This window comes from Urocitellus parryii, assembly GCF_045843805.1.
Source record: "Urocitellus parryii isolate mUroPar1 chromosome 13 unlocalized genomic scaffold, mUroPar1.hap1 SUPER_13_unloc_12, whole genome shotgun sequence".
NCBI lineage: Eukaryota > Metazoa > Chordata > Mammalia > Rodentia > Sciuridae > Urocitellus > Urocitellus parryii.
In genome coordinates, this window is record NW_027551764.1 from 602,781 (window position 1) to 617,738 (window position 14,958).

At 35.3% G+C, this 14,958-nt stretch overlaps 1 protein-coding gene across 2 annotated transcripts in view; it reads right to left on the reverse strand.

Moving 5' to 3' along the window:
* Positions 1-14,958, reverse strand: part of LOC144251349 (contactin-associated protein-like 3) — a 172,368-nt gene that overhangs the window by 33,347 nt on the left and 124,063 nt on the right. For both annotated transcript variants that reach the window (XM_077794338.1, XM_077794339.1), the window contains 3 exons: positions 12,628-12,825; positions 8,730-8,886; positions 2,663-2,790 (listed from right to left, as the gene is read on the reverse strand). In XM_077794338.1, the coding sequence (XP_077650464.1) occupies positions 2,663-2,790; positions 8,730-8,886; positions 12,628-12,825 (483 nt within the window). The remainder of the gene's footprint in view (positions 1-2,662; positions 2,791-8,729; positions 8,887-12,627; positions 12,826-14,958) is intronic.

Genomic DNA, 14,958 nt, shown 5'->3' on the forward strand with positions numbered 1-14,958 from the left:
CTTACATCCTTTCTGATGAAGTGTCTCCTCAGTTTGGGGAGAATCAACATCTTTCCTATATTGAGTTTTCCAATCATGGACACAGTATGTGTCTCCTCTTATTTATATTTTCTTGATTTTTGCCTTCAGTCTTTTATAGATTTCAAGTAAACATGTTTTGTTGCATGTCAGTAGGGTGTGTGTATGTGTGTGTGTGTATGCGTGTGTGTGTTTAAATTCCTTGAGATTTTCTGTGAAAACAGTCATATAATTAATATATAATTTATTTATTTCAATCTGTGTATGTTTATTTATTTTATTACATAATTGCAGGCTTTGTCTTGTTCTCAATCTCAGGAGAAAAGAATTCAGTTTTTTACTATTGATTACAATGCTAGCTTTGTTTTGTGTAGATATTCTTTCTTGAGCTAAGAAAGTTCTATTGCTGTTTTGCTAAGCATTTTATTATAAATTATTACGCTGAATCAGTTATCATGATAATTCAAATTATCATTTAATCAATTCATTCAGAATAAAACCTTGACATGTGATTTTTATTATCTAAACTATTAGTCATAACATTCAGAAACACTAGGACTTTCTCCCAGAGCAATTCCTTGTACAAGCCCCATGGAGAACCTTGGGTCCCATAGGCTCCACAGGATTTCTCTGTCTTAGAGGTCAGCATTGCTACTGGGTCCTTGGTGGACCTCTGATTCAGGCAACATTGGAGAGTTCTGGGCAGAGGACTTACATGACAAGACTTCATTCACACTGGTGGCTGTGCTGAGAATAAGCCTGAGTGAGCAAAGACAGAGGCAGGCAGAACATTTCAAGAATGGAACAATAATTCAGGGCAGGTAGCAACGGAAGTGGTGAGGTGTGGTCAGATTCTCAATCCATTCTTGAAGATAGCAACAACAGGATTTGCTGATGAATCAGATGTGAGTAGTGATGAGAGTGTGAGAGGAAGAGAGAAGTTACAAGTAACCAATGGTCTCAGTTTAAGGGGTGATGAGAAGAATGGAATTGCCACACACTGGATTGGGGAAAGTTGTAGAAATGATTTTCTTTCCCACCCCCTGCTTTGTCAGGGTGAATCTGAAGCATCTATTAAGGCACAAGCAGAGGTTCATCATCCAGTCAGGTGGGCAAGCCTGAAGCTCAGTTATTGGGCTTGAGGTATAAAGTGGGGTTACTGAGTATTTAAAGCCAAGAGACTGATGGGAAGAGATCATTCTCATGCAGAGAAGGACAAGGTCAATGACGGGAACAATGAACATCCCAACATGAGCCTATCCTTGAATATAAATACTGGAGGGAGGAGGGAAGGAGTAAAATGCAGACTTTGTGGTATGCTGGTGGCCTGGTAAGGAAAGTGAATTAAAAAGTGAATCATGATGGAGTCCAAAGTGGCTGGCCAGTCCATTAAGAGGAAAACTGAAAAATAATAATTGGGTTTAACAATATCAAGGTCACACTGGCGACCTGGAAAAGAGCAGTGTGTGGGGAGGGAAGGAGGACAAACCTTGATGGAGTTTATTTAGAAGAGACCATAAGGATGGAAATGAAGATAGAACACATGTTTTTGTTTTTCAGAAAGTTAAGATCATCAAAATTCCTGGGTAACACTCAGAATTAATTAATATCTAATGGGATTAATTAATACCATATAATTCTGCCTATAATGGGCTCTGCCCTTTCATTTTCTCATTATCTTCTGGATTTTAGGCATATCAGTACTCATAAAAGTACTTGTACTTAGAACTTAGTAGGCATGTATAGGCTGAGCATACATAACCAAATAATCCAGGCTGAGCATACATAATCAAATAATCCGAAGTCTGAAATGAATGAAAATCAGAAACTTTGAGTATTGACAGAACAAGTAGAAAATTTCACCCTGACCTCATGTGGTAAGTTGCAGTCGAAATGCGGGTGAACTAAAATTATTGTGTTAAATCAGTGCCATGTGCATAAGGTCATAAAAAGCATGAATGAATTTAGTGTTTAGACTTGGGATTCATTTACAAGATTTCTCATTATGCATATGCAAATATCCTCAAATCCCCCCCCCCCTGCAAAAAATCAAAAACAAAAACAAAACCTGAAATCTAAAATGATTTTAGATTTTAGGTCCCAAGAATTTTAGATAAGGGATCTAAAAGGAATAAAAGTTTGCTGCCTTAAAATTAGTAAGTGGGATAAGGTATAGAAAGTGCTGCCAAGCATAGTGGCACATGTCTGTAATCGCAGAAGAATTGCAAATTTGAGGCCAGCCTCAGCGATTCAGCGAGACTCTCAGCAACTTGAGACCCTGTCTCAAAATAAAAAATAAAAGGGTCTGGGGACATGGCTCAGTGGTAAAGCACCCGTGGGTTCAGCCCCCAGTACTGGGAAAAAAAGAAAAGATAAAGTTTGTTAACCAAGTGACAAATTATTTCAGATGATTCCATTAGTCTTTACATCTGTGGTGTTATTTAAATACAGCATAAAAGAGTCAGAACCCAAAAGTAATATAATTTCTCTTTTTTCTCCATTATCATTATTTTTCTTTTTTATAAGTTAATATATTCCTATGAAATACAGATTTCTAAAACAGATAGTCTTTTCGTAAACCCATGCAGTTAATTTCTCATAAAATATTACCATGCATTATTTGATCCCTCTGACTGCTACTTACTGTCCCCTCGGCAGAGCAGAGGCCCCAGGGTATAAGCTGCTTCAGAGTGTGGCCGGCCTGCATCTGTCATCATAATCTGAGTGACTGGCAGGTGCTCCTTATGGGAAAGGACTCCTGTGTCACTGGTCCTAGGAAATAAACACAACCATCTCAACTTTATTCTGAATAACATAAGAAATTATAGTTTTTTATTGCAGTTCAAGAGGTATTAAGCAAATTTGTAAATACATATAGCAGGGAAATCAAAATGTTTATCTTAACACTTAGAAGCATAAGCATATATCTGAGGATAGGAGGTTCATGCACCTGACCACTAAGAAGGAAGTGGACAGACTCATATGTGGTCATGGGTGCAGGTGTGAGGTTGCATTCTTAAAGCAATTAAGTGGCTCAGGATTCTGTCCAAGTCAACCATTGTATAGAATTTAAATACAGAACTTATGCAAAGAAGAGCAATCTGCTTTCACAAACACAAACAAGACAAAAGATACCTGAATGACAAGATTTAGAATTTAAATCCTCATCATTTTATTACAATAGTCTCCATTTATCTGTAGTTTCACTTTCTGCAAATTCAGTTACTCAAGGTCTGCCTTGTCGAAATATATTATTTGTTTTGACTCTTTCAAGGGAGAGAATGACATTTATTTAATTTTTATTACAGTATATTGTTATAATTATTTATTATTATTACTGTCTTACTGTGTCTAATTTATAAATTAAACTTTATCAAATATATATATATATACATTTTATAAACATGAAAAAACCACATGTATGTATGTAAATAGTATACATACATCTATCTGTACCTATACTGTGTTCATTACTATCTGTGGTTTCAGGGATCTATTGGGGTCTTCAAGATATGGGGGGGACTCTGTAGTAAAGCTTTAAAAAATTCCTATTGTGGTTATTAGGTATTTTCCTACTTGTTGACTCCATAAATTTAAAAACAAAAAATCATACTGACTCAAAACCAAGATGAAGGTAGGATATAACACTCTTAAAATTAACAGGAGGGATAGAAAGTCCTTTGTCAACCTTTATCACCATCCACTCATACAACAAACACTTATTCAACATTTTCTATCTACCAGGCTTTGTGTGTTGGGTATATGGACATAAAAAACATTATCAGTGCCCCTAGGTATTCTAGTGAATATCATAAATGTAATGGCAACTATATTATTATTATGTAATGTAATAAGTGAGGAAACATTAATATCTATGTTTCCAATACAGAAAGGACTAGAAAAGGAGCCAGAGACCCTGGATGGTAAGCTGGCAATCAACAGCTTCCCCTCTGGGTAAAATAAGATTTTTCTATACTTTTTAAGCTGTTCATACTTTTTATTGCAGACTTCAATTATATTTGCATTTATAATTTATGGACAAAAAAGCTTTTTGTCTAGTTTATCTTTCTGATGTCTCATATCTGTGTAGAACTAGTAACTCTTAATTCCTAAAGTTACAAAACTGTCACTTACTCCAGGATACACAAATTGAAGCACAGAAAATACCACTTTTGCAGGTAAAAAAAAAAATAAATCCAGGAATTTAACATGGTTCAACCTAATAGCTTTACAGAAATGAATCTGAATAATTTATTAATCATTCCAATTATATTTAGCTACCAAATATTCTTTTAAGATAGAAAAGTTAGAATTATTAAAACTTTTATTCTTTCTTAAAATTATTAATAAAGTAACTGGAAGTGCATATGGTGTTATGAAAAATAGAAGATGAATATCCTGAAATTTAAAAAAAACGGTTTTATTGAATCAATTCATTTCAAAGTATCAGACTAAATAACTAAGCCCCTGTGGTTCCTGCTAAACAGAAGCACACAAGCAGATTATAACAAGCACATCAATGTCTGGTTTGTCATAAATCAGGCGGTCAGAATGCTAGAAGGTACCACCACATTATTGGGGAAGTCAGTCTGGGAACTTATTTTATTACAACTCTAGGGATAACCTGGCAAATTAAATCCTGTGATTGCCATTTAAGAGGAAAAATGTGTGTATTAGTTATTCATTGAGGATCCTTGAATACAGAGGAACCATTCAAAACTATGCTTTCCAATGTAAGAAAAACTACAATTTAATTCTGTCTTCAACATTAACAATGTACATACAGAATTCTGAAAATCCATAAGCAAATAATAATGCTTGTAGTATATATTAGAACAGGTTTTATAACAGTTTTATTGTTTGTAAAGTACTTTGGTAACTGCAGGAGTTTTTAGCAATTTTATTTAAAATTGTTCTCATTAGTACAGGGCATTCTCAACTACTCATGTCTTATGCATGATACTAATTGTCATGGTCACCAGACTCCTTAAAACATTCAGTAAGATAATTTCCAAACCCTTTTGTTTTTGATTTCTAATGCTCTATAAATAATTCTTACCATTCACTGTTTCAAAGGACTTATTTTTGGTGGTAAAATAGAACTTTGAGTATTTTGTGCTACTGAGAAAGCTACAGGGGGAAAATGGTAGGTCAAGTTTCATAATTCACAATTATTCCAGTGAAAGAGGGGTGGGAACCACATAATTATTATCTAGAATTACAATAATCTGGCAGCGTGGCCTCTCTGTTGACTTTTACTCTTCCATCTGCGCATCATTGAAATAAAGCTTCGTGTTTGGTGTGTCAGGTCTTCCCACCTGGTTTCCATATTCACCATAGTCCTAGCTTCTTGTTCCCCACTGTTTATATAAAGTTTAGAGTCATGTTGAAAAAAATCATGAACAAATATTTGGCAGTGGTTTGAAATTAAATGAAAAAAGCACTTGAGGGAGAGGTACCCAGTTTTCTCATGCATGGCAATAGAATCTTATTTCCATTTATTTAGGTCTTCTTAAATTCTCATGATCAAGTTTATGCTATCTTTTCCATAAAAAACTTACATACTTTTAAAAAAATCTTTATTCCAAGTTGTCATTCCTTTTGTTGATTTTGCAAATAGTTTTTATAACATTCCTTATGGTATCATGTTCTTTATAGGAATCCAGTTATTCTAAGATTCAGTAGCTTTATTACACTCCCATTAGTTTTAATAATTTTCTTTGATATTTGCAATCATATTGTTTATTGCTTGTAAAGAATCTTTTTTTTTTTTTTTTTTTGCAGTGCTGGGGATTGAACCCAGGGCCTTGTGCATGCAAGGCAAACACTCTACCAACTGAGCTATATCCCCAGCCCCTTGTAAATAATCTTTATTGAGTTGTTTCTAATCTTTGTTCTTTTGAATATGTATTTTTAATTTTTACTCTTCACTTCTAACCAAGTTGCACAGAGAAACTGTCCATATGGTACTAACTCTTGTAAAAATGTTTGATGTTTGTAATCAGTTTGCAAAACTATGCCATTAGTGTTAGATAAAATGATGCATCCTTTAATTTTATGTGTATAACAAATCAAGTTATTAATTTGGTTTCAAAATAGTCTGTCTGCTTACTAATTATTTTCTACCTGTTTTACCAATTACTAATAGATGTGTATTTCAACTTTTTCTTATTGGGTAATTTGTGAATTTCTTCTGGCAATTCTTAGTTATTTTTATTACAAGTGTACTAGTTTAGAACTCTTGGTTCTTTCTGGTAAAATTTAAAAGTATGAACATCTTTGTCCAAAATTAGGGGTTTTTAAAAAATCTTTATTTTGTTGATTTATTTTTATGTGGTGCTAAGGATCGAACCCAGTGCCTCACATGTGCGAGGCAAGTACTCTGCCTCTGAGCCACAACCCCAGCCCCCAAAATTAGAGTTATTAAATTTGCTTACTTGTGTATATTTTCCTAGTAATTTTTTTAATATTCAATTTCATTATTTCTGCATGTACAGATAAGATATGCTTGCTTTTTATTCAATTTGACATATCTAGATTTAAATGGACATTTTCGTCACACTCCTTGTGCATGACTATGATCTCACTTTGAATTTATTGTGTTGCTTGTTATTTTTAAATCTCATTTGCTATCTTCTTTTTGATTAACTGAATTGCAAAATTGTTTCTTTTTTTTTTACTTCCCTCCTTCTCTTTAGCATACCAGCCAACATCCCACCACTGAGCTACAACCCCAACCTCCCCAGTTTTTCCTTTCTTTCCTCTACTGATTTGAATTTATTTGTTCTGTATTTATTCTTTTAGAGATTACACCTAAAACTAATGCACACTGGGAGCAATTTAAAGCTAATACCCCAAGTTCACATTTCAGTTATATTTTTACTTCTCAACATTCTTTTGGCCATTTTGTCAATTATGATCATCTTTGTTAATAGATTAGATGACTGCTTTCTCATGTTTTAATTCCATGTAGCTAGATGTGAAATGTAGCTATATATAAAATAGTTACATGTTCCTGGTGTCTGGTATTTATTTTGGGGACTCTGAGTTTACAAATTTCTTTTCTCAATATTTCTTTTTGCATCTGAGACTTTCCCTTTAAAAGGTCATTTTCTTTCTTTTTGAAAGCTGTTCTTCAGAACTTCCTCCTGTGGGGTGTGCTGGCAGTAAACTTCTCAGTATCTTATTGCCTGAGAGGATCTTCATTTTTATCACTCATTTTTGAAAATAGCAGCTGAGCAAAAATTTCGAGATGGATAGTAATTTTACTTCCAATTATGAAGAGCTTGTTGCGCTCCACAGTTCTTTCCTTTCAGAAGTCTTTCTTCCATATCTGCTTCATTCAACATTTTCTTTTTCTTTTTTCTTTTGACATTTTCTTTAATGTTCTTCAATTTCACCATAGTATGTCTAGATATGGATTTGCTTTTTATTTATCCTGCTTGGTATTCCAGTATTTTCTCTAGTCTGGAAATTTCTTAGCTATTTGGAATATTGCCTCTTCCTAATTATGTCCCATCTTTAGAAACTTCAGCCAGACACGCATTCTCTCTTCTCTGCACCCCTTTCAGGGCTCCCAATTTGTTTCTCTCTGTGCTACAAGCCATGTAATTTGGTTACATGTATTAATCATTTCACCAGTCTTCAAATCACTTGTGTCCAATATTTGATCCAACAAATCTTAAAATTTTCAATAAAAACAATAATTTCATTTCCAAACATTTGTTTGGTTCTTTTGTAAATAGCAATTATCTCTATTAATAGTATTTGATTGTTTTCTTAACTCCATTGCTTATTTTTCAATCAGCTCATACATTTATTTTACATTTCTAATTATACCCATTATCTGGGACATTTACATTTCCAATTCTCCCCTTTGTGGTTTCTCTACCCTCCCACTTTCTTGTGTGTTTTGTAATACTGGAGTGTGAGCTTATACTTCAAGGCATTTTATCTGTGAGAACCCTGTGATTCGTGAACTAAGGAGGAGGGCAGACCTGTAGTAAGAATATCTTGTAATTCTATGACAAGCTATTGGTGCTACCAACCTGTGGCCATGGTAATTTAATTCTGAAACCATCTTATATATTGCAATTAAAATTATGTATTGAATTAAAAATCTGTATGAGGGTGTCTAGACATGAGTTTTCTATCTCATGTGCTAACTGGAAGATTTGTCCTTATTCACCTTTTCATTGGGTTTGAAGCCTTTTGAGACCTCTAACTGTAGGGAAAATTTAGAGTTCCATATGTTCTTTTCATGGAACCAGGGCCTTTTCTGATTTCCCTCATGTGGCCATTTAAGGATTAGGGGGTCAAAAAACAACTCAAGATCAGCCATGGAAAATCAATTTAACTTTAAGAAGGCTGATATTGTACTTCCACTTAATGTAAAACAATCTGGTATTTCCATTTTGTTTTATTAGAAAAATAAAACAGACATAATTATTCACAGATAAATGGAAAAAATCATTTTCATATTTTAGGCCTTAGATGAATGACGTCATACACATCAAATTCTCTCTCTCTCTCTCTCTCTCTCTCTCTCTCTCTCTCTCTCTCTCTTTAAAAAAAAAAAAACTTATTCTTTAACTTCTTAGGAAATTCTTTATTCTCCCTATTGTACTATCTTGTCTAATATCTGCCTAAGGTACACAGTTTAAGCAATTTAAAAAATTACAGTTTGCACAGGGAAAGCATGTGGAAATCACCATTCATCCTGGTCAGCATCACAGTTGCAGTGATATTGAGAATCAATGCAGTTCCCCTCTAATCCACAAGTACACTTTTGAGCATCAGGCAGAGAACCTCCCCAGTAAGTGTGTGTTTCATTGGTTCTTCCAACCCACCAGCTCACTGGGGTTCCATCTGAAAGACAAGTATGAGAAAGGTGACACCTACTTTGCCCCCCACTACCTGCCTCCCCATATCATTCTTTATTCCCCTCAGTGTTAAAAATAGACTATTTTAGAAGCGATTACATTTTTAACTCTATAAGAGGATAATTTATTAAAGGACTCCTGAATGTTTTTAAAAAAATAATATTGAGAATTATTACTAATTATACATTATTAATTTATACATTGAATCTAAAATCTGTTTGAGATACTAAACTGCCATGAAAGAATTTGTTATGCAAAATGTTTTTTTTTTTTTTACTATTTTAATTAAAGTAACACTGATACTTCCTATTGTGTGTTAAAAATTCCTTAGGGACACATTTGTGCTTTTTCTTCTACTAAATGGCTTGGCTCTTAATTTGGAAACTGTGGAGATTCACCTTCATGCTTGAGGTGAATTTTGGGTTCAGAACAACTCTGAGCCAATTATATCTCAGTCCTCCAGCACCACTTGCTCAGAGCCACCATAACTCAGCCACAGAGTTGGAGGCCACCTCAACTCTAAGGGGCTCATCTTGATGCTAAGTCCAGGTGAGGGTGAGGTGACTAGAAAGTGGGTGGTATGCAAGTAGGGAGGGGCACTTCCCCCTCCATAGAGAAGCAGGACCAGAGGGAAAATGGAAGTAACAGTAAATCAGTTGCAAAGATGCTTGTCATTTTCAGCATGCTCTTTCAAACCCATCAGCTGTCATCACTGGTTCACTACTGAGAATCTGAAATGGGACCTCTGTTCTCCCTAACTCACAAGCAGCATGATGACTCCGTGTTAGAGGAGCCCTCTGCTTCTGCTGACAACATCTTAGCTTGCAAACATACTAACTGCATTCATCATCACTCAGTCCTGAACCAGTTGTTGAGGCATGTGCAAAGAATCAGTATCAACCACCTTCTTCCTTTTTAAAAAGTGTTGCAAACTTATCTCTAGGGAGCAGAACTTTTAACAGATATTTGATAGATGTGTTCAAAATTCCACTTTAAAAAACAATTATTCAACATTCATTCTTTCACAGATTAACAGCAAAAAAATCAACAGCATATATATATATATATATATATATATATATATATTGAACAATTTTGTGTTTGTATTGGAGTTTATAATTTTATTCATAAATTAGGAACAAAAGAATGTTTTTAAAAGTACAGAATGTCTTTGGCTCCATTCAAGATTTATTTGAGTGACCAAGAGAATTTATATAGGGAATGATTTAAAAAGACATCAAAAGGAATCAGAGGCTGAAATGAAGAGGAATAAGTAAGGAATCAATGGACAAAGTATACTGTTCTACTTCCTCAAGTATTTTGGCCACAGGTACAATTGTCAGTCACCTTAGTATTCATTCACAATGTGGTAACTGAATATTTTCCCACAGCATCAACACTGTCACACTTCCTTTTCAGCCACCCATGCCCCCTCCCTTTGAAACTTTCTAATACAAAGACCTGGAAGATGCTAGAAGACAAAAAGTGTCTTTATAACACTGACATTCCCTATTTTGGCGGGGGAGGAGGAGGGATAGCGGGATTAAACTCAGGGGCACTCAACCACTGAGCCACATCCCCAGCCCTATTTGGTATTGTATCTAGAAGACAGGGTCTCGCTGAGTTGCTTAGTGCCTTGCTTTTGCTGAGGCTGGCTTTGAATTTCTGATCCTCCTTCCTTAGCCTCCTGAGCCATTTCCCAGTGGCATGTGCTACTGCACCAGGCTGACATCCCTATTGTGTGTTAAAAATTGCTTAGAGACACATGTTTATTCTTTTTTTTCTTCTTTTTCCCCTATGACATGGCTAGGTTCTATATTTGGAACTGAGAAGACTCACCTTCTTGGTGCCTAACCTTTCCTTCCAGGTAAGTTGCAAAACCAAACAACAAAAATACTACTAAACTATGGCCCATCTTGCTGTTCCCGAGTCTCTACTTGTGATTAATCAAGGTATTGGTTCCTAATACTTTCTGAGAATTTGTTTCATAAAAATTTCTGGAAATGAAATGGATCTGTATCTTGAATGCCATTTGCCCCTCTAACCTGATGCTATTTGCTCCCCCTATTGAAGTTTTTCTTGATGTTCTCACTCTGCAGCATTCTAAGGAAGGCTTTAGTTGAAGGCTTTGGTTGGCATTACACCTTCTGCACAAGGGCAACATCCATGTTCTGCAAACCTATTTGCATTGATTGATGACACAAAGCCAATTAGTGTAATGATTTGAATGAACTGGGCTACGCTTGCTGCCTATCTTATCTCTCTCTGGTTTAAAGCTTCTGAACATACATGGGTCTGTAACTGAATTTGTCTGAATTAAGTGTCTACTGAAAATTGTCCAGAGACAGCATGTAAGAAATTCACAAATTTTGAGTATCTATAATGTATTCCTTTTATTTTCTTTAGAAAGGGTTTAATAAGTTTAAAATTCTTTTCTCTGTCCTTCTTTTGTCCTAAGCCCAATAAAACACTTATTTGTGTCACTCTTGTTGTTTGAAATATTTATATGGAAAGGCAACAATCAAATAAACATGTGCAGATCACTAGAAAAACACCACCTCTTCAAATAGAAATTCTTTACTATCTAGGCAATTCTCCACTTCTGGAATAGACCATATGATGGGAATACATGAGTTTTACTCCCAGACTCACTGGGTGATTTTTTTTTTTCTGATTGTTATTGGTTAACTAACAGTAAAAAAAAACAAAAACAAAAACCAAAAAACAAACAAACAACAAAAAAACCACTACTTCATTTGCCTCAGTTTCTCTGGTTAAATGGCCCAACTTTGATTGTTTTATGTCACTGATTTAATCTCTAGGAGCCGACTTTCTCATCCTTTTGGTAATATACAATCTTAGTTCAGTGATCTATATGGTAGCAATGGACTAACAATAAGTACTAGGCCTCCTAGCTCTAACTATAAATTCAATACACTACAGAGCTGTGAATAAATAGTATTTATTTCACACGCTTTATAGATGCTGCACTACTAAGTCTTAGAGAGATGAGTGTCTTAGCTCTATAGATTCAGAACTATTAAAGAATAGTTCAAACCCACAGATGCTGAGTGACAGCTTGAAACATGACCTCAGAGAATTCTGCCTACCACTCCCCAGCATGCCTGATCAGAGAAGGCAGAACAGCCTCCAGAAAACCAAAGTTTCATGAAGGCAGCAGGGTTGGACATATTCACAAATTGAATGGCTTCAAAGGGAGAAGATATAAAACCCATAACAGAATTTTCCAGTGTGGATTAAAAATAAATAATCAGCTATCAGCAGAATTACCTTGAGTCTGTAGGACACCAACTGTAGGACACCAACTCTTTTCTCTAATTAGCAATTATCCAAGATACTAGTTGCATTCAGTCTGAGAGAGAATCTCATGAAATAATCACCTTCAAATAACTAAGCCATGCTGTTAGCAATCTTTGCTGAGATAAAACACAGTGAGGCAATGCTGCCCCTCATAATGTATGAACAAGGGCCTCATCAGAACATCTTTATTGCTCAGTTGCCCAAGTGAGCCTGGGAAGAGACTTCAGACCACTCAAGCTTTCAGCAAAGAAGAGCAACTACTGCCTTGGCTCTTTGTCCCCAGGGAAAAGCATTTCTGTACTTTCCAGGCTGTGACCGTGGTGCTGTGGATACAGGAGTCTCATGAATCTACACCTGCTTGCTGCAAGCTCCTGGGAACTAAAGTCTGAAATGGCTGATGACTTACCAAGGTGAGTTGAAAGCCTTGACTTCCTGCAGTGGAAAGCTAGCTCCTGTTGGCAGTGGTCCGCCTGGTCAATTAGGGCCTGGAGTTGGTCCATGCTGGCCATGTACTTGAAAATCACAGGCTGTGGGCTTTCTCCATGAGAGCTTTTGACTCTGGCCAGGTGGGAGCCATTGTGCTGCACTGAAGTCCATGCAGAGTCTTGTGGGCAGAAAGGGGTTGGGAGGGAGAAAGCAGAACTTGACTAGGCTGAAATACCTGAAATGAGTATGAACATCAGAGGCATCTCTTATCTGAATTAAGGTTTTTTAATCATCAAATCTCTGAGATTAATAACAGCATAACTGGAATTCTTAAGATATCAGTATTAAAATTTGAAGTTTTATTGAAATTTACATTACTGTGTATTTGCAGGAATTATCTTTGGTGAAATCTGTTTGACAATTTAGGTCCACTTGTGAATTTCTGTGATATAATACCACAAGTTATAAATATTTATCTTTTAATTCTAATTTGTTATATATTATATAACAGAAGAATGCATTATAATTCATATTATACATATAGAGCACAGTTTTTTATATCTCTGGTTGTACACAAAATAGTCACATCATTCATGTCTTCATACATGTACTTAGGGTAATGATGTTCATCTCATTCCACTACCATTCCTACTCCCATGCCCCCTCCCTTCCCCTCCCTCCCTTTGCTCTATTTAGAGTTTGTCTAATCCTCCCATGCTCCCCCACAACCTCATTATGAATCAGCATCCTTATATCAAATAAAACATTTGGCATTTGGTTTTTTGGGACTAACTTCACTTAGCATTATATTCTCCAACTCCATCCATTTACCTGCAAATGCCAAGATATTATCATTTTAAGAAGCATAATCTTTTCCAGATCAAGTACCCAGGTACCTTTTCCTTAGAAAATCAAATGTTTGTATAACAGACACATTTGTGGAAGAAAAAGGTCTATATAATAATGAAAAATAATATAAAATCAATCTTTTGAGGTGTTGGGGATTAAACTCAGGGTTTTGTGTATGCTAGAAAAGTGCTTTACCACTGAGCTACAGTCTCAACCCTAAAATAAATATTTTTGATTAAAATTAACTAATATGGCATCAGCAACTAATTCTGTGGTCAATACTAAAATACACAAGACATTTGAACATCTAATATACCTATTCCTGGTAATAACCACAGTGACACCAATGTCAGCTGACAAATTCTGACATATTTCTGTTTCATTACCTATTTTTTAATGAAGGAAATTAGAAAAAATGAAAATACATTCCAAAATGTTTATGGAAGAAAAAACTTTTGAAGTCTCTCACTTTCTCCTCCAATTCACCTTACATCATAAAGGTATAAAAGCTTGCTTCAATGGTATAAAGCCGACTTGAAGATGCCTTAACTCTTCTCGATAACATCAAGTCACATGACCACCTCTGTATAATGTGAACTTGATAAAATGATGAGTTTCTCTTTCTATAGAAAAATTCCAAGTTACTGAAGAAACAAAACAGTTGTGTACAGAGTTTATTTTTATTCTCTTTAATGGCTGCTACATGAACAAGATTTAAAAATCAAAACAAAAGGAACCCCCTGAGAAGTCCCCATAGGACCCTGCCCCTGCTGTGGAGACCTAGTACCTGGCTTATCTTCCATACCATGTAGCAAGGGACAAATCTGACAGCCACATTGCTGTTTATAGGTCTGAAATGCAGCAGATAAAAACAGAAATCCAAGAACTCCAGGGTCAGGGAAAAGAACTTTGGCTCAAAGCCTGTGAAAAGCAAGGTCACAAAATATCTGAAAACTAGCAAGAACCAGAACAAACTGTGAACTGGCAGGACTAAAGTCCATTTTATATTCAATGGCATTAGAATAAAAGACTTAAAAGGTCATCACCCTCTCTGTTGGCTAAAGGAGGCTATGAGCATTCTTATAGCCACTTGAATTCCATAGTATGTTTTTCCCCATTAATTGTATTTTCACTGGGCAATTTGTATTTCAACATATTCATGAAAATTACATAAATGAGGTGGCATTTACTTTCTGTAATTATCTAGTCTACCACAAGAAGGATTTAACAGTGTAAAAGAAAATAGGTAGAAAACTGTGTAAGGCTTGGGCGCTCATCAATTACAATGCCATACTATCATTTATTTTCATGATTTATGAAATAAAGGTAAACGATGTGCCTTAACAGTTCATATAGGCTAGTGGTCAGTGTGATAGATTTATGGTCTTGCATCATTAAAACATAACAAAAGAAATCTCTTCCTTCAAGTACAAAAGAGAAGATGATTGAAAATAATCTCTCA